General features: G+C 40.9%; 1 protein-coding gene across 3 annotated transcripts in view; it reads right to left on the bottom strand.

Moving 5' to 3' along the window:
• Window positions 1-8,435: 8,435 nt before the first annotated feature.
• LOC124135295 (adenylate cyclase type 2-like) overlaps window positions 8,436-20,504 on the bottom strand; it is a 115,472-nt gene continuing 103,403 nt past the window's right edge. For all 3 annotated transcript variants that reach the window (XM_048398994.1, XM_048398995.1, XM_048398996.1), the window contains 9 exons: window positions 18,556-18,648; window positions 18,190-18,365; window positions 16,569-16,656; window positions 15,136-15,288; window positions 13,294-13,440; window positions 12,642-12,743; window positions 10,848-10,962; window positions 10,025-10,149; window positions 8,436-9,315 (listed from right to left, as the gene is read on the bottom strand). In XM_048398994.1, coding sequence (XP_048254951.1) covers window positions 9,181-9,315; window positions 10,025-10,149; window positions 10,848-10,962; window positions 12,642-12,743; window positions 13,294-13,440; window positions 15,136-15,288; window positions 16,569-16,656; window positions 18,190-18,365; window positions 18,556-18,648 — 1,134 coding nt within the window. In that variant the 3' untranslated portion in view covers window positions 8,436-9,180. The remainder of the gene's footprint in view (window positions 9,316-10,024; window positions 10,150-10,847; window positions 10,963-12,641; window positions 12,744-13,293; window positions 13,441-15,135; window positions 15,289-16,568; window positions 16,657-18,189; window positions 18,366-18,555; window positions 18,649-20,504) is intronic.

Raw genomic sequence — 20,504 nt, 5'->3', positions numbered from 1 at the left:
GCTTGTGTGGGGGGTTCCCAGTACTTTAACATGTGGAGTGAGTGGTTTACAGTGTGGCCTGGCTGTTTGTGTGGCTGGGTCCAAGTACTTTAACATGTGGAGTGAGTGGTTTACAGTGTGCTTGTGTGGGGGGTTCCCAGTACTTTAACATGTGGAGTAGGTGGTTTACAGTGTGGCCTGGCTGTTTGTGTGGCTGGGTCCAAGTACTTTAACATGTGGAGTAGGTGGTTTACAGTGTGGCCTGGCTGTTTGTGTGGCTGGGTCCAAGTACTTTAACATGTGGAGTAGGTGGTTTACAGTGTGCTTGTGTGGGGGGTTCCCAGTACTTTAACATGTGGAGTAGGTGGTTTACAGTGTGGCCTGGCTGTTTGTGTGGGTGGGTCCAAGTACTTTAACATGTGGAGTGAGTGGTTTACAGTGTGCTTGTGTGGGGGGTTCCCAGTACTTTAACATGTGGAGTAGGTGGTTTACAGTGTGGCCTGGCTGTTTGTGTGGCTGGGTCCAAGTACTTTAACATGTGGAGTGAGTGGTTTACAGTGTGCTTGTGTGGGGGGTTCCCAGTACTTTAACATGTGGAGTAGGTGGTTTACAGTGTGGCCTGGCTGTTTGTGTGGCTGGGTCCAAGTACTTTAACATGTGGAGTAGGTGGTTTACAGTGTGCTTGTGTGGGGGGTTCCCAGTACTTTAACATGTGGAGTAGGTGGTTTACAGTGTGGCCTGGCTGTTTGTGTGGGGGGTTCCCAGTACTTTAACATGTGGAGTGAGTGGTTTACAGTGTGGCCTGGCTGTTTGTGTGGGGGGTTCCCAGTACTTTAACATGTGGAGTGAGTGGTTTACAGTGTGCTTGTGTGGGGGGTTCCCAGTACTTTAACATGTGGAGTAGGTGGTTTACAGTGTGGCCTGGCTGTTTGTGTGGCTGGGTCCCAGTACCCCAACTAACATGTGGAGTAGGTGGTTTACAGTGTGACCTGGCTGTTTGTGTGGGGGGTTCCCAGTACTTTAACATGTGGAGTAGGTGGTTTACAGTGTGGCCTGGCTGTTTGTGTGGCTGGGTCCCAGTACCCCGACTAACATGTGGAGTGAGTGGTGAGTGGCTGCTTGTGTGTCATTACATCATGATGACTTACGGTGATGCTCATGTTATCAGCCACTAGTTTGCCTTGATGCCGCTTGGAGATTTTCTGACTGCTGCACAAAACAACATTCTCTCATAATCCTATGGTGTGACTTATTACAACTATCAGTGCATGATTTGCCTCATCATCAATACTCCACGTGGTTCAAAACACTATCTTCCTCCTTCATCCGTGAATACACACAGACGTGTTGCGACTTAGTCGTGATTTTTAGCAAGCAATATGAGCCTGGTTCCATGGAAAGGAAAACCAGCAAGTTGTCTGACCCATTAATCGTGAAGATTCCGGGGTAGAATAGGTCTTCAGCAACCCATGCTTGCGGTAAAAGGTGACTATGCTTGTCGTAAAAGCCGACTAACGGGATCGGGTGGTCAGGCTCGCAGCCTTGGTTGATGCATCTCATCAATCCCAATTGCGTGGATCGATGCTCATGATATTAATCACTCGATTGTCTGGTCCAGACTCAATTATTTTACAGACCGCCGTCATATAGCTGGAATATTGCTGAACAACAAAGCAACAAACAACAAACCAACAACAAATCCATTAATCCTTAGATTGCATCGTACAATTGGCAATGTTACTCATTTAACATCAATTACAACATATGCCAAAGCCTTGTGGTGCCATCTTCCAGAGGCAAACGTGTCCACTAACCTATATAAAAGCCTAGTTCCTACCCTTGCCACATCAAGGCAACTTTTCTTGTCTCAAACCTGGCGCCACCTCGCATAGATCACAGGTTGTGCCCCTTGTAATGAAAACGCGATATCCAATCAAATCTCGTATAGCTTCACAAAGCCATAGGCGACGAATTAGTCGTCAGATAACGAAAACATTTGCGATTTCATCCCTGATACAAAAACATAGGCAATCATAGGGAGGTTTAAAAGATTAAATAGACATATTCGTGTCAACAAAGGCATCCAACGGTAAATCACTTTCATACAAAGGTGTACAAGTTGTGGATGTTGATTTTGTGAAACTTTTTCTGATTTCTGAATCATATGTTGCACAGGAAAGTGGGCTTGATGTGGCAAGGGTGGAAACAAGGCTTTGATGAAAAGGCCAGTGGACGCTCTTGCCTCTGGAAGATGTGGTGTCTGCTTTGCACATTGCTTTAATGTCAGGTAATGGGGCCTGTGAAGATCCCTGGTAGAATAGGCTTCAGCAACCCATACTTGTCGTAAAAGGCGACTAACGGGATCAGGTGGTCAGGCTCGCTGACTTGGTTGATGCATGTCATCAGTCCCAATTGTGTGGATCGATGCTCATGTTGTCAATCACTGGATTGTCTGGTCCAGACTCGATTATTTACAGACCGCCGTCATATAGCTGGAATATTGCTGAGTGTAGCGTTAAACAACAAGCCAAACCAAAATCAGGGAATGGAAGAGTACACACCATGTCTGTACATGTTTGTTTGTTTGTTGTTTAATGCAGCACAAAGCAATGTTCGAGCTATGTGACAGTGGTCAGTAAATAATCAAGTCTGAACAAGAAAGTCCTATGATTGACATCATGAGCATCAATGTACACAATTAGGATACAATGACATGCATCAACCAAGTCAGCGAGTCTGACCACCTGATCCCATTAGTCCCCTTACGACAAGCATGGGTTGCTGCAGACCTACTCTAACCCGGATCTTCACCCTGTGAGTTATATACTAATCAACATTTGCTAAGGACCAAAATTGTCATCTTCAGTCAAATTTGTGGTCCTTAGCAGATGTGGAGTAGTATACATGGTCTTGTTTCATTGCCTGACTTAACTAATCACTACATCACATATCAGCAGTATTTATTACGACCCGTGAAGATCCGGCCTAGAATAGATCTTAAGCAACCCATGCTTGTCGTAAAAGGCAACTGTTTGTAAGAGGCAACTAGTGGGATCGGGTTGTCAGACTCGCTGACTTGGTTGATGCATGTCATCGATTTTCATGGTATCAATCACTGGATTGTCTGGTCCAGACTTGATTATTTACAGACCACTGTCATATAGCTGTAAAATTGCTGAGTGCAACGTTAAACAACAAACAAACAAACATCCATGAAGTGCTGATGATGGGCTTAGCTGTGAAAATGCTGCTGATACAGAGGCAGCATCCCTTCAATCACTCACTCTGCCTCTAGAAAATACATAACCATGGTAACATAAGAAATGGTATTTTATTCAGTCTGTAAAAACTGTACATCATACACGCATATTTCTCCAATATATTTCGCCATTTTGTTCCCCTCACAATAACACTGATTGTGAAATGCAGTGTGCGTATTGCTAGGTGTTTCATGGTGTATAATTATGTGATGATACAAGGCAACGAATAACAACAGTTGAAGAAGGATATGAGACAGAACTTTCACAAATTCCAATGTTCTTTTTTTTAAAATAAGGCCAGTTTTTTAAAACTTTTAACTCCCCCAAAAATGTGACCACTAAATTAAAAGCAGTGTTGTGTTTTTTTATGTTGGTGACCAGTAATATGTAAACAGTAAAAAAAAAAATCAACTGTTTTGTTACCATAACTGAATTATTGAAAATACTTGTATTAATACCTGTTGAAATTGAATCATAAAATCTTCAAAACAATTCAGGACATATTGGTGTCTATTATGGAAGGGAGGTAACTCACTTCGTCATATCCACACAACCATGGCCTGAATTCCTACATAACATTTTGAGGATTATATCTGAAATTGGAACTGTTATTTCTTTACCTTTTTCAGCCTACTGTGAATCTCTGAACCAAACAATCAAATCTGGCCTAATACAATTATGTTGGTGTTGGATCACTATTAGGCCAATATGTTTCACAATATACCGTATTCGATGTAATAAGTGCCCAGGGCCCTCTCAAAATTAGAAATGGGGGGCTCTTATTAGAATATAATTTTGGTAAGAAAAAAAAACAGTTGAAAGATCGTAAATTTTGTGGTTTAAGCTGACGGCTTGAAATGATACAAAAGAAAGATCTGTGCGTATTATACGTGTCAGATATATTTTCCAGACACGAGTGCGTATTATACACGAATAAATTAAGTCGTGTACACTGATCAATCGGAAAGGGGTGCTAATTGAGATTGTTCACTACCCAATATATTAGCAAATATCGCCATGGGCACTTAGAGCGGGGTGCTTATTACGTCAAATACGGTAGCCTGAAATATTCCCAGACATTTGCCAATAATTAACAATCAGTTTAGATTTCCTTCCACATTAAGCTTACATGCCATGATATAACATAAATACTGTTCAAAGCGGCATTAAACCCAACTCACTGTCACACCTTGACAGACACCATCACACACATAGAAGACATTTATTACACAGCTATCACAGTATCCCTCCAGTCCAGAGACTGAGAGGTAAATGATTAACACGGGCTGCACATACATGGATCAGAAGCCTCTTTATTCTTGTGTTCAACATGTGACACAGGGCTTCAGTTTGGCACTAACATTAACAAGGTCATGTGAACCTATAAACAAGGTCGTGTGAACCTGTCAACAAGGTCATGTGAACCTATAAACAAGGTCATGTGAACCTATTAACAAGGTCATGTGAACCTATTAACAAGGTTGTGTGAACCTATTAACAAGGACATGTGAACCTATTGACAAGGTCATGAGAACCTATTAACAAGGTCGTGTGAACATGTTAACAAGGTCATGTGAACCTATTAACAAGGTCGTGTGAACCTGTTGACAAGGTCATGTGAACATGTTAACAAGGTCATGTGAACCTATAAACAAGGTCGTGTGAACCTTTTAACAAGGTCATGTGAACCTATTTGTGATGCATCACCTCCAATGTTTCTCTTCCTGCAGTGCAACACACACTCCAGTTATAATTTTCCATATATAGTCACATTGTATCTTGAACAATGCCTTCTATCTTCATATATACCATCTTCCACCAAAGCCTTTTGAAATAGATATATATGAATAAAGACCTCCGGCTTGTGAAGTTCTTCCTGGAGTAGTCTGTAAGTGACATATCTTGTCAAGTCAAGCCTATATATTCTTAGTAGTAGGTTATGCTTCTGATGAATTATCCCTTGAGTTTGTTGCACCAAGTTACCTGTATACATAAATGAAGTTATTCAGGTGGATTTCTGCTCACACAAATTATGTTCAGAAGCCTGGTTGCATGGAGCCTATGTGTTCAAATGGACGAAAGTCACCATACACAGATTATGCAATTTTGGACATTTTCTCTAGCTTGAGGATCAACCAATAAATATTTCACATGGATAAATGTGGTTAAGTGTGCCATCTTTGACAACAAAAATATATTTGAGTAATTATGAGTCTTCTGTGCACAAAAGGGAAGTCCTTTGTAACACATAATATGTTTGATGACCTTAAACTTGCAGTCCTTCTATTCCATCTGGTACAGTTCACACACCATGATATGCTTGTCCTCTGTGGTCCTTCCATTCCATCTGGTACAGCTCACACACCATGACATGCTTGTCCTCTGTGGTCCTTCCATTCCATCTGGTACAGTTCACACACCATGATATGCTTGTCCTCTGTGGTCCTTCCATTCCATCTGGTTCAGTTCACACACCATGATATGCTTGTCCTCTGTAGTCCTTCCATTCCATCTGGTACAGTTCACACACCATGATATGCTTGTCCTCTGTAGTCCTTCCATTCCATCTGGTACAGTTCACACACCATGATATGCTTGTCCTCTGTAGTCCTTCCATTCCATCTGGTACAGTTCACACACCATGATATGCTTGTCCTCTGTAGTCCTTCCATTCCATCTGGTACAGTTCACACACCATGACATGCTTGTCCTCTGTGGTCCTTCCATTCCATCTGGTACAGTTCACACACCATGACATGCTTGTCCTCTGTGGTCCTTCCATTCCATCTGGTTCAGTTCACACACCATGATATGCTTGTCCTCTGTAGTCCTTCCATTCCATCTGGTACAGTTCACACACCATGACATGCTTGTCCTCTGTGGTCCTTCCATTCCATCTGGTACAGTTCACACACCATGACATGCTTGTCCCCTGTAGTCCTTCCATTCCATCTGGTACAGTTCACACACCATGACATGCTTGTCCTCTGTAGACCTTCCATTCTATCTGGTACAGGTCACACACCATGACATGCTTGTCCTCTGTGGTCCTTCCATTCCATCTGGTACAGTTCACACACCATGATATGCTTGTCCCCTGTAGTCCTTCAAATCCAAATTGATTGGTCATCCAATGCAGTTGCAATAAGAAATGTTATCAAACTCAGACCAACAATAAAATCCTTGCATCTTGGGCTTGACAAAAGAAGGTGATTAAGTTTTTTCAAAGTGACAAGGACACCACAGACAATAAATCACATCATGGCTGTGCGCTCAAGTAGTATCACCACATCTATAATACATGACCACAGCCAAGACTCTGCTGATGTGAAGTATATATCCATATCCATCTTGCACAAAACCATGTTAGGTCCTGCTGATGCCAAGGTACTGCTGCATTAAATCCTCATACATTGATTCAGTCCTTCAGTTCCAACATATCACACATCGGTTAGATCACAGTAAATTAAGTATTGGATTTCCATATTTAAAACCCCCACTTCATTTCAAAGCCTTATAGGACCTAGGCCCTCTATTACCACCTGACTCTTTCTGTGGCCTGCAATGTGTTTTTGTCGGAAAATTTGATGACATGGCCAATTTAAGAAAAAGGAAATGTCTCCCATCTCATTCACTTATAAATACAGTCAAACACTGTTGTGTCAAATTTGATATGGGGAACTTATAGTTATCTCAAAGTAAAAGCTTGCCCCTGTGAATTCCTTCTTTTTTCATCATTTTTGGTGGTGTCAAACCTCAGAAAACTCAAATTTTTTACATAGCTCCCTTCAACTTCAACACAACGGTGTTTGACTGTAGAATGGATGACAATCTAATACCAGACTTTGGCTTCGGTTCTGGTAAGAAATCAAGAATGAACAAACATGACTGGTTGTTTTACTGTTACATGCAGATTGTATCTGAAACCGTGTTTCCTTCCAATTGTAACAATGGGAATCTTTGTGAGCTTTCTGCAGATTTGTCTTGGAACTCAAGTCTATGAAGTCTATCCAAAAGTAACACAGGAATACTTTAGAATTAACATTCTCATAGCAAGTCAAATGGCACTATCAAAACTCATCTTCAGGACATAATAGGGTAGTTATGGCAATGTAACCACGGATAGAATGGTGGAGCCTCATCTTCATTAAGATCTCTCAGCTTCTGTACCTCTCTTACATTCTCAGAAGGTGATTTATATTCACTGTATAACAGTATTTACTAGAAATCTCTTCCCTAAGTTGAAGGTTTCATTACAATGGTCTGTATTTTCATCACATGCGATCCATGATCTCATCTGAGCTTCCTTGATTGCTTGTACAAGGATTGCCATTCCAGAAAGTTTTACACATGATCGTCAGTCAATGCTCCTATGAACATTCACAACAGTTCCTTAAGCTTCAGTATTGATCTGTCCTGAGAATTCATCTTAATGACCCTGAAGCCTGCTTCATAGATTGCTTTGACACAAATGCTGTTTTGTGTTCTGCCAGCTCCTTTTGTGTTGTATTTTCAGGTCAGTTGCTCCACGACCATCACCACCAGGCCTGTCTGTAGTAATAAGGAGTGATCTGTTGTCCTTTCAGATCAGGGGCTGCATAAGCATCACCAGCAGGCCTGTCTATAATATAAGGAGTGGTCTGTTGTCCTTTCAGATCAGGAGCTGCACAAGCATCACCAGCAGGCCTGTCTGTATTTTAAGGAGTGGTCTGTTGTCCTTTCAGATCAGGAGCTGCACAAGCATCACCAGCAGGCCTGTCTGTAGTATAAGGAGTGGTCTGTTGTCCTTTCAGATCAGGAGCTGCAAAAGCATCACCAGCAGGCCTGTCTGTAGTATAAGGAGTGGTCTGTTGTCCTTTCAGATCAGGAGCTGCACAAGCATCACCAGCAGGCCTGTCTGTAATTTAAGGAGTGATCTGTTGTCCTTTCAGATCAGGAGCTGAACAAGCATCACCAGCAGACCTGTCTGTAGTATAAGGAGTGGTCTGTTGTCCTTTCAGATCAGGAGCTGCACAAACATCACCAGCAGGCCTGCCTGTAATATAAGGAGTGATCTGTTGTCCTTATGATCAGGATCTCCACAAGCATCATGAACAGGCCCATCTGTAGTGTAAGGAGTGATCTGTTGTCCTTATGATCAGGATCTCCACAAGCATCATCAACAGGCCTGTCTGTAGTGTAAGGAATGGTCTGTTGTCCTTTCAGATCAGGAGCTGCACAAACATCACCAGCAGGCCTGCCTATAATATAAGGAGTGATCTGTTGTCCTTATGATCAGGATCTCCACAAGCATCATGAACAGGCCCATCTGTAGTGTAAGGAGTGATCTGTTGTCCTTATGATCAGGATCTCCACAAGCATCATCAACAGGCCTGTCTGTAGTGTAAGGAGTGGTCTGTTGTCCTTTCAGATCAGGAGCTGCACAAACATCACCAGCAGGCCTGCCTATAATATAAGGAGTGATCTGTTGTCCTTATGATCAGGATCTCCACAAGCATCATGAACAGGCCCATCTGTAGTGTAAGGAGTGATCTGTTGTCCTTATGATCAGGATCTCCACAAGCATCATCAACAGGCCTGTCTGTAGTGTAAGGAGTGGTCTGTTGTCCTTTCAGATCAGGATCTCCCCAAGCATCAACATCAGACCTGTCTGTAGCATAAGGAGCGGATTGTTGTCCTTATTATCAGGAACTCCCCAAGCATAAACATCAGGTCTGTCTGTAGTGTAAGGAGTGGTCTGTTGTCCTTATGATCTGGAACTCCACAAGCATCATCAACAGGCCTGTATGTAGTGTAAGGAGTGGTCTGTTGTCCTTATGATCTGGAACTCCCTAAGCATCATCAACAGGCCTGTGTATTCGATAAGGAGTGGTCTGTTGTGTTGGAATGGAAGCGAGGATGAAAATATTGATAACAGTGTAGCAACAGTGGTGCTTTATTCCTATAAGTGTGTCACTACAGAATGAGGAAGTATAAAATAGGTTTTCATTGGCTCCTTGCCTTTCAAACTTGTTAATCCACGGTATTCATGTTCATATCCTTTCTCGATTAAAACTTGGGCTGTCTTTTCTGCCATCTGAAATGAATCAAGAAACAACCCTGAGAATGACTTTCATTCATGCAAATATGGAGCCAAACTTTAAGAAAGGTAATATTGACTGCCTTATAACACAGATTTTAATAATAGTATTCTAAATAATATACGAACTGAAAACAAGGGTAAATGACTTCATTTCTGCAGAATACAAAATACCTCTGCTTTTCATTTTAAAAATATTTTCACATCTAAATTTTAAGGAGTCGGCAGATTTGTGAGCCAAGTTCTAAAACAGGTCCATCCTGACATAGAACATATTGAATGTTAGTCTAGGATAAAGAGACTTGTGTTATTTTTCTAAATTCTCCAGAAAAAGTTAATACCGTATTCGACGTAATAAGCAATATGTTCATGTACAATAGATATATTTTCCAGAATTAAATTGCCCATAATTAAGGTTGCATATAACACACGAGTGCATATCATACGCAAAAAATAAGTCTTGTGAACATTGATCAATCGGAAGGGGTGCTAATTGGGATTGTTCACTAGCCAATATATTCACAAATATCGCTGTGGGCGCTTATTAGAGCGGGGCGCATATTACGTCGAATACGGTAACAAAAAAGACACAGAAACAGGCTTACATTTAAATAAATACAGTATATTATCTGGGATATGTTGAACTGTAAGACAAAAGTGCATCTTGGTCTGGTATGACCGCCACTGTCAAAGGTTGTATACTTACATGTATTTTCCCCTGTTCGCTGCTACTGTCCATACGACTAGCTACATTGACAGTGTCACCCCAGATATCATACTGAGGCTTCCGAGCACCGATGACTCCCGCTATGACAGGGCCATCATTTAAACCTGGGGGAGATACAAACATACACTTTGTCTCTTCAGACTGCCACAAAACATGATCTCTGCATTTATAAAAATGATTTACTACTTATAGTTTATCATGTGGCAGTAGAGGGGCGGTCGGGTAGCCTAGTGGTTAAAGCGTTCGCTCGTCACGCCGAACACCCGGGTTCGAATCCCGACATGGGTACAATGTGTAAAGCCCATTTCTGGTGTCCCCCGCCGGGATATTGCTGGAATATTGCTATGTGGCAGTAGAGATTGTAAGCTTAATTGTTGTGATTGTCAATTACAATAAATGACTGTAATAGTAGCAAAATGTTCAGTGTAGTCTGTCTGTCACAAAGACCCTGAAAAAATATATCCAATACAGTCCATGCGAGTCTATAATAGTTGGCAAGTCTAGATTACTGCAATACAAATTAAGAGAGCCTCTGGGCTATTTTTATTATATTGTATTATGAGAATTCAACAACGTCAGACACTAGATGTTAGTCTATGGTGCTGTAATGGTCAGATTTTGACAGCAAATGATTAGAGTTATCTGTCCCTGGATGTTGTAAACAAACATGGATTAAATTACATGGATAAAGGCTGATAAATGTGTATGAATTCAACCTTGGAAACAGTTTTACAGTTGCCATGGTGACAAGATGTTCACGATCCATTGTGGTTTATATAAAAATATATGTGATGAGACTCACCTATCCTGAGTTTGAACTGATTAAAAGAATGCTGATTGAAGTTGTCTAGCTTTTCTATCATTGAAAGAGCGAAGTCTGTCATCTTCACAATGTTTGCGTCATTCTCCACTGAATCCTGAAACACACAAAAATAATTGAGTAAACAGAAAAAATCTGAGTTATCTTATGGTCTTCTCAACTAACTCATTTGAAGATACGGGGCGGTCGGGTAGCCTAGTGGTTAAAGCGTTCGCTCGTCATGCCGAAGACCCGGGTTTGACTCCCGACATGGGTACAATGTGTGAAGCCCATTTCTGGTGTCCCCGGCTGTGATATTGCTAGAATATTGCTAAAAGCGGCGTAAAACCACTCACTCACTCACTCATTTGAAATTACAACGATTTTATAAATGTTATTGAATACATTCTTCCCTCTCATTAACCCATGGGGAACCAAAAGGTCCCAAGCACTCTACTGCTGTCAACAAAATCGGATCTTGTGATCAGGATGCGGTACTTGGTTGATTATGTGTCATTGTATCCTGATGTCTGGAATAGTGTTCATAACGTCAACCCTTTGGGGATTCCTTCACATTAAGCTGACACATCATTATATAACTGAAATACTATTGAAAGCAGCATTTTACCAGTTTGAGGATTGAAGTTGTATTTGTTGAAGTTCATCAGCTGATGAAGACAGTGCCTCAACTTTAATTGTTTAATGAGAACTATATTAACAGGGAGAGTTGCTTTTGTCGTGACGTAATCCGTCCCCAACACTCCATTGGAGTTATGTCCCTTGGTTTAAAATGGCGGCTACTGCAATGCCATTCATTAGAAATAGAAGGTGCACCGAGTAAAGCAAGAACTGGAAAGAAATCAAGACCTGGTGCAAGCTGCCAAAATCTACCCCCCTTCAGAGTATACCTGGGTAGATTCTGGGAGCTCCCAGAATCCCTGGGGTTGGTTCTGGGAAAGGGGATAGATTCTGTGAGGTCCCAGAATCTACCCAGGTATACTTTGAAGGGGGGATATACTTTCAGACTTTGATTCTAAAAATGGATTAATTTAAACATTCTGTGAACCCTTGATGTGTGTTTGAGTCATACTAAGGCTAGATGAGCTGCTGATGATGGGGATTACCGCTTGAGGCGGCATGGTTTGAATTCCCGATGCATATTGGCATACACAACAGTGTGAAGCTGAGTGATTTCTTTTGGTAAGTAGAGCATTCTCTATTGTAACTTCGAATGGATGCTTCATTTTGATGAACCGACATACAAGGATCTGTCTGGCTTCAAAGCCTGCATCCTTCATAGCCTGAATTGTATGATGATACCGTCCCCATTTGACATTATTTTTAGACATTGAGGAATTCCCCTAAAGTAGTTCTGTATGTCTCCGCTCGATTGACAACGTAATCATGTGACATACTGACGTTCATCGGGAAATGAACGACAGTCAGCTTGGTAGTTGGTTGGTTGGTTGGTTTGTTGTTTAACGCCGCACCCAGCAATATTCAAGCTATATCATGGCGGTCTGTAAATAATCGAGTCTGGACCAGACAATCCAGTGATTAATAGCATGAGCATCGATCCACGCAAATGGGATCGATGGCATGCATTAACCAGGTCAGCGAGCCTGACCACCCGATCCCATTAGTCGCCTTTTACGACAAGCAGAGTCACCTTTTACGGCAAGCATGGGTTGCTGAAGACCTATTCTACCCCGGAATCTTCACAGGTCTCAGCATGGTAGTGTTCATCTAGGCGAGGTCATCCGTTACTGTTGATATTCCCTCGACGGAGTGCCTCACCTCTTTATCTTCCATCCCCGGTTGAAGCCCTGTGGCTGCCATATATGTGCTGCCAATTGTCTTTATCTTCTCCACACAGTGAAACCTCGACTGGGTCAAGAGCTGCAAGGAGTTTAAGAATATTAAAATGAAGAATAATATTTCTGGAAACATACAGTATATATCAGATTTTTCAATGATTTGTTTCCACCAAACCATTATCTGTAGGATTGTTTGAAGCCAAAATAATATTTTAAAATATGTAGAATATTAAAAACAGATATCTCAAATTATTCTCATTGGGGTAAATAAAAAAACATGTCTTTTTAATGACACGTCAAACAGTTACTTAACTTACCTTATTGAATTGAATCAACACTTGGTGAGTAAAAAATCCCTTACTGTTCTCAAAATTTTAGCATGGATTCCTAAGACAGACAGACAGACAGAAGCCCAATAATTACATAAACACCTATTTTATTGTATCCAACTGAGAACAGGTATACTGATTTTACTTAAGCTATAAATCCTATTCGTGAAATATTGCTTTGTTCTGATTGGTCGTTGCATAAAGAATGATTGGTTGAACAGCCTTCAAAAGTATTTGCAAGTCACTGTTACTTAAGTCAATGTCACTCCCTCCTGTACACATGATTTCAAAGTAAAGTCTTACAGTGTCAAAATCGGAGATAATTTCGTTGAGCACTCGTATACACTCGAGGCCATGTCTGTTGGCAGCATTTTGTTGGTAGAAGTCTTTGAAGTTGGGTATAGAAGCAAACATGACACTGACGTTGGGGTAGTACTTGTGATACAGGTCCTGGAATAGGAAGAGGAGAAACATCAGTTAATAGATATCATGGTCAGGGCCCACTTGCACAAAGTGATTTTAGTGCTATGATGATCGTAACTCCAATACACTGATGAAGACTATAGACAGTCATAGCACTAAGACCACTTTGTTCAAGTGTCCTGAGCTGAGGCGCGTTTCACAAAGTGATTGTAGCGCTATGATCATCGTAACTCCCATACTCTAATGAAGACTTTAGTCAGTCGTAGCACTAAGACCACTTTGTTCAAGTGTCCTGAGCTGAGGCGCATTTCACAAAGTGATTGTAGCGCTATGATCATCGTAACTCCCATACTCTAATGAAGACTTAAGTCAGTCGTAGCACTGAGACTGCTTTGTGTAAGTGTCCTGAGCTGAGGCGCGTTTCACAAAGTGATTGTAGCGCTATGATCATCGTAACTCCCATACTCTAATGAAGACTTAAGTCAGTCGTAGCACTGAGACTGCTTTGTGTAAGTGTCCTGAGCTGAGGCGCATTTCACAAAGTGATTGTAGCGCTATGATCATCGTAACTCCCATACTCTAACAAGGACTTAGGACAGTCGTAGCACTGAGACCGCTTTGTGTAAGTGTCCTGAGCTGAGGCGCGTTTCACAAAGTGATTGTAGCGCTATGATCATCGTAACTCCCATACTCTAATGAAGACTTAAGTCAGTCATAGCACTGAGACTGCTTTGTGTAAGTGTCCTGAGCTGAGGCACGTTTCACAAAGTGATTGTAGCGCTATGATCATCGTAACTCCCATACTCTAATGAAGACTTAAGTCAGTCGTAGCAAAAGTGATTGTAGCGCTATGATCATCGTAACTCCCATACTCTAATGAAGACTTAAGTCAGTCGTAGCACTAAGACAGCTTTATGTAAGTGACCTGAGCTGAGGCGTGTTTCACAAAGTGATTGTTGAACAACAATGATCACAACTCCCATACCGTAACATAGACGTAAGATGTCATAGCACTCAGATCACTTTGTTCAAGTAGACTCAGCTTGGGCCCCTTGTAACACTATGACTGTCTTAACCTCCATACTATAACATAGACTAATGACAGTGGTAGTGCTACAATCGCTAGCCTGTATCAGAAACAAGTAAAGGTCAAGGATCGAGTCAAAACTACTGAAATATTTAACAACAAATTTACTCCATATAACAATATTCAAATTCCCAATCTCATTAAAATCAGATGTTTGTTCTCGCTTCCGCTAAACAAAGATCTGAGGACATCCCATTACGGGTCATGTCAGGCCGACCTTGCGCGAACTTTGACCGACCAATGGAATGTCCAATCAGAAGGCAGCTTTCTGGTGCTTAACGGCACAAATTTCAAAATGGCGACTCCTCTTCGAAACATATTTTGACAAATTCTCGATTACAAATTTGATACCTGAACAAAAAAACATTCTGGAATGGATAATAGATGGTCTAGATTGTAAGGGTTCGGTCGTTAAACCCGTAACTATCGTTCGGAATACACCATGTTAAAGTTTTCAAGATTGCATGACTAGAAATCACATTCCGACTGTCACTTTCATAATCTGGTAAGCAACACTCTGATTGGTCGGATGAAAGGTCGTTCTGACGTGACCCCTAATGGGATGTCTTCAGATCTTTGTTTAACAGTAGCGAGAACTAAGGTCTGATTTTAATGAGATTGTTCAAATTCCTTACCTCATTTTTTCGAGATGACCTCAAAAAATAATCTGCCACATGAGCAGGTAAAATATTCTCAAGGATGATTTTGTTGATAGCTGCTGTGACCTTGACCTCATCAGGATCCTTTCTTGTCTTCCAGAGAAAGTCAACTCGCTGCGTGTACTCTGTCTGTAATATTTCTTGGAATGAGCGAGTGTGTTTGGTGTTATGACACGTATAACAATTTTCCAGTAATATCACAGCAGGGGACATCAAGAATAGTTTCCCATAAACAGAATCAAACTCAGGGTTTTCTCGTGTCGTAGGAACATCTTAACCACTGGGGGGCACGGGTGGCCCAGTAGTCTATGGCGCCGTGATTCGCTATGCAGAGTTGCATCCCTTTGGCACGCCAGAAACCTATGATTGTGGGTTTCGAATCCCGGTTCACCCCAATTATGTTTCTAGGTTTGTCAGCACCATACCCGTGCTCGTGGGTTTCACTGAAGTGGTAAACGTCTTAGGCCTGCATCACTTCGGGCTTTCCTCCCACATTAAACGGACATGCCGTGATATAACTGGAATACTGTTAAAAGCGGCATTAGACCCAACTCACACACCACTTAACCACTGTGCTACCTTTTTCCACAATCACAAGAATGTAAGGGGGTAATTCAACAATGAAACACCCAGAAAGAAACTATTCTGTTTCTCATCGTATATACTACTCAAAACAAGTTAAAGAACACTAACAATTGGAAGGCTGTGTTGCAATACCCACTAGTATCAAAATCATATGAAAAAGTCATATTCTTTAACTTCTTTTGAGTGGTATATTTGGTTCCAAATTCTTTTTTTTTTTAACCCATTATACATGTGAAACATATCAATAGCCTACTCATCTTAAGTTTTTCATACTGACACCATTAGCAGGTTTGGACTTTTATCATTTAAAGATAAAATTAGGGGGACGAGTCCAAATTTACTACCAGGGTACCCGACCCCCAATTACCCGTACCCACTGTAGGTCACAAGAGTTGTGGGCAAAATGTCTGATTGGGAATTGTTTTACAGCAGCCCTGACAAAAACTATTTAGATACATGTATCAAACGATCAGATCATGTATACACTGAAGCTGACTGAAGCTTCATCTTTACTCAAAACATTTACAAGTCAAAAGGAATGTGTGCATCGTCAAAAAATAATGCGAGTGATGTAGGTCTCAGACATTTACCACTTCGGTGAAACCCACGAGCACGGGTATGGTGCTGACAAACCTAGAAACATAATCGGGGCGAACCGGGATTGGAACCCACAATCATAGGTTTCTGCCCAGGTGATGCAACTCTGCACAGCGAATTGCGGTGCCATAGACGACTGGGCCGACCATGCCCCTGCAAATTCTCAGAATGATTTTCCTAAAAATATTTTTTCAGAGGAACAAAACTGATCATAAACAATCACCTACCTGTCTGTCCAGTACATGAAGAGCTATGAACATGATAGCCAGATGGACTGTTGCCATAAGCCGTAAATCGGCCTGCATTTCATTTGGTCTGAAATAAATGATTGCCAAAAAAATAAAAAACAACTTTTCATGACAATGAAAACATAAAACGTTTTTCGATACTGTATGTAAAATGTAAAAATTACAGCTATCCAGATGCAATGACACGGAGATTAGTGATGTCATTTGTGATGTCATGGTAACCGATGACATCACCATGTTCTGCAAAACATTGTGATGCAATTTCATTGCAGCGTCCTAAGAAGTATTGCTTGATCTAGCCTAAGCGATATCTCCTGTTGAAAGTCAGATTTGGAAAAGAAATCCTGAACACACATCTTAAAATATATGTTTTATAAAAAATATCAAAATATGTTTATAAAAAACATAATTAAATCATACACACTTTAATTGTTTGGGTTTTACTTTTGCACTGAAGGCCGGAAGTAACTTTCAGTAGTCTCTATATTGTGAGATCCTATGTCTAAACGAAATAAACAAGAAAATCAAATTTCTTTATTAGCACATGCAGATTGCAAAGGGCATAACAGAAGTAGCTTTCTAGTCTCTCTTACAGACCCTGATACAAATATATATCAAATACAGCCCATGCAAGTCTATAATGTTTGGCAAGTCTAGATTACTGCAGATTTCTGAAAATGAAGAGTCACTGGGCTCCCTTTTATTATATTTTTATTAAGATAACTGAACAACTGTTTTTTCTGTACGATATGTTCATTTCAGAGACTAGATGTTAGTCTAGTAGCTTTCCAGGAAGCATGTTTTCCAGATTAACAGGATCTTTTGTTTGTTTGTTTCTTGTTTAATGCCGCACTCAGCAATATTCCAGCCATATGACGGCGGTCTGTTAATAATCGAGTCTGGACCAGACAATCCAGTGATCAACATCATGAGCATTGATCCACGCAATTGGGATACGATGACATGCATCAACCATGTCTGCGAGGCTGACCACCTCATTCTGTTAGTTGCCTCTTAAGACTAGCATAGTTGCCTTTTACGGCAAGCATGGGTTGCTGAAGACCTATTCTATCACAGATCTTCACGGGTGGGTCATTAACAAGATCTGGATTAACAGAGTTAGTACTCATTCGTGACCAACTCGTGTTATTCCGGAACAAGCCGAAAAGCGACTCGTGCCCCTCTCATGGGCATTTTTGCGACCAGGCTCCGTCTTAGCACAAACGGGTATACCTCAAACAATTTCAACTTGTTGCGTACTGGTTCACACATCTTTACCAATATATTATATATATTTCAGATACAATTTAAAGCACAGCTGGACATGCGGAATTATACAGTATGGCTGAACACATTTAACTGTGTCTTGGGTATATTTTTAGATGCAAGACATATGTAAAATCAAAAATTATTTCTGAGGGATTCTTTGACGAAGAACTTGAAATCATATGCGCATTCTGATTGGTTTGTCATATTTTAGCACATAACATTCATCGATAGGGGGACGAGTCTTCTTGCAGGTTACGGAAAGGGGCGAGTGGTGACGAATGAGATAGTACTGTATGTGTACATAGATACCAGTGGTCAGACATGCACTTACTGTGTATCTTTGTTGACCAAGTTGTTGAACTTGATGAAGATGTCTTGTCTGCCAAGATGAAGAATGAGGAAGTAGACAACTAGCGCCACCGACATCTCGGCTAGCTTGATGATGAAGCTGAGGTGGACGAAGACACTGCATGATGTCAGCCCCAGCATAAAACTCAGGATGTAGTACTAGAAGACAACAAAGATATCACAATCAACACAGATACTCTCCACTATTTCTACATTCAAAACAGCCAGTGTGGTATGATGCCATGAGCACTATGGGAAATGAACTTTCTGGAATAATTTTCAAAAGGCATTGTTATATAACCATTTCCATTCTCTCCCAATGACCTCAACGATTAAAAGAAATCCTTACAAGTGGATAGTCACAGCTGCTTTCACCGAGTATTGGCACCATGGAGGAAGAGTTTGTCGACTCCGACATGTGAAGTTCTGTATTGCAGGAAATCTGAAGAATATACAGAACATTAGACTTAAATTAGTCCCAGAAATAAGGTTATCTCATTTAAAAAACATATATCTACAAAATAAACACACACGCTTGCGTTTGCTTCACACAAAATGGTGGCGCCGAGTCAGGACGATCTGATCGATAATCAAGATCTATATTGTGATAAAACGGTTCTTACATCGCGCAATGCTTCAAATCAAGTGAGCACCTTGATTAAAAACATGAAAAGATTTGGAAAATATCTGCTGATAACGAGTTGGCGGTGCTCATGTTTTGCAAATCCTGCAATCGACTGAAATCTGAACGACAGTTTACGAACCGGATTTTTTATTTCGGTGCGCGATTTTGATTGGACTATGCATAGACTCGTTAGTCCAGCCAAAATGTAACTCCATAATACCAGCCTAGTTTGGCAAGGGTGGAAACTGGTCTTTTATAGTCAGTTAGCTCTCTTGCCATGGGAAGATGTATAGGTATTGAGCAGATTGATACTGGACACACTGAAGATGACCTATGTGTTACTGACCAGGGGTCATTGCCCAAAGCGATTGTTGTGCTGCAACTGTTGTATGTCTGTGTTAAAGTGGAGGAGTTATGATAGGAGTAGTGCAAGGATCATCTAGAGAAACAGGGTTCAGACAGATACTGAACACATCCGACAGAGGAACCCAGACACCATCATCATGAGACAAGGACTGACTGTAAAAGTCCAGTTTCCACCATTGCCGAACTAGGCTGGTATTTCTTGGCACAACCAGTAGCTATGTGGCTATGAGTTATGTGCCTGCTATGTCCTTCCTATTGATTACCGTATTCGACGTAATAAGCGCCCGGGGCGCTCTCAAAATTAGAAATAGGGGGCTCTTATTAGAATATTATTTTGGTGAAAAAAACATAGATGAAAGATAAATTTCGTGGTTTATGCTGACAGCCTGAAGTGTTTATATGCGACAGATATATTTTTCCAGAATTTAATTGCCCATAATTAAGGGTGTATATAACACACGAGTGCGTATTATACGCGAATAAATAAGTCCTTTGTACATTGATCAATCGGAAGGGATGCAAATTGGGCTTGTTCACTAGCCAATATATCAGCAAATATCGCCGTGGGCGCTTATTAGAGCGGGGCGCTTATTACGTCGAATACGGTAATCAGATTCCATCTCTCATACCCAACCCAGACACCATCTTCAGGACTGACTGTAAAAGTCCAGTTTCCACTATTGCCGAACTAGGCTGGAATTTCTTGGCACTATCGTATCACAACCAATGGCTATTACGAGTTATGTCCCTTCTATGTCCTTCCTATTGATTAATTAGATTCTACTTCTCATATCACTTGCATTTTCTTAGAATAAAATGGTGATCTGATAAAGACCATCTGATCGATAAAGATCTATTTTCTTATAATAAAATGGGTCTTACTTTGCGAAGTGCATCAAATCAAGTGAGCATCTTGATTAAAAACATGAAAAGATTTGGAAAATATATATTGACGCTAAGTTGACGGTACACATGCTTTACAAATCCTGAAATCGACCTAAATCTGCATGCATGACTATGCATAGACTCGTTAGTCAAGGGTGGAAACTGGACTTTTACATTCGTGATCAACTCATGTTATTCCGTGACAAGCCGAATAGCGACTCGTGCCCGGGCTCTCCTGGCTATTTTTGTGACCGGGTTCCGTCTTAGCGTAATGGTTCACACATTTTCCCCATATATTATATATATTTCAGATACAGTTTAAAGCACATCGGGATGTGCGGAATTATACAGTATGATTGAACACATTTAACTGTGTCTTTGGTATATTTTTAGATGCAAGACATATGTAAAATCAAAAATAT

This window comes from Haliotis rufescens, unplaced genomic scaffold (genome assembly GCF_023055435.1).
Source record: "Haliotis rufescens isolate VD_foot unplaced genomic scaffold, xgHalRufe1.0.p SCAF_19, whole genome shotgun sequence".
In the NCBI taxonomy this organism is placed as follows: Eukaryota; Metazoa; Mollusca; class Gastropoda; order Lepetellida; family Haliotidae; genus Haliotis; species Haliotis rufescens.
The sequence above is the reverse complement of the archived record's forward strand: the minus strand, read 5'-3'. Positions and strand labels throughout refer to the sequence as shown.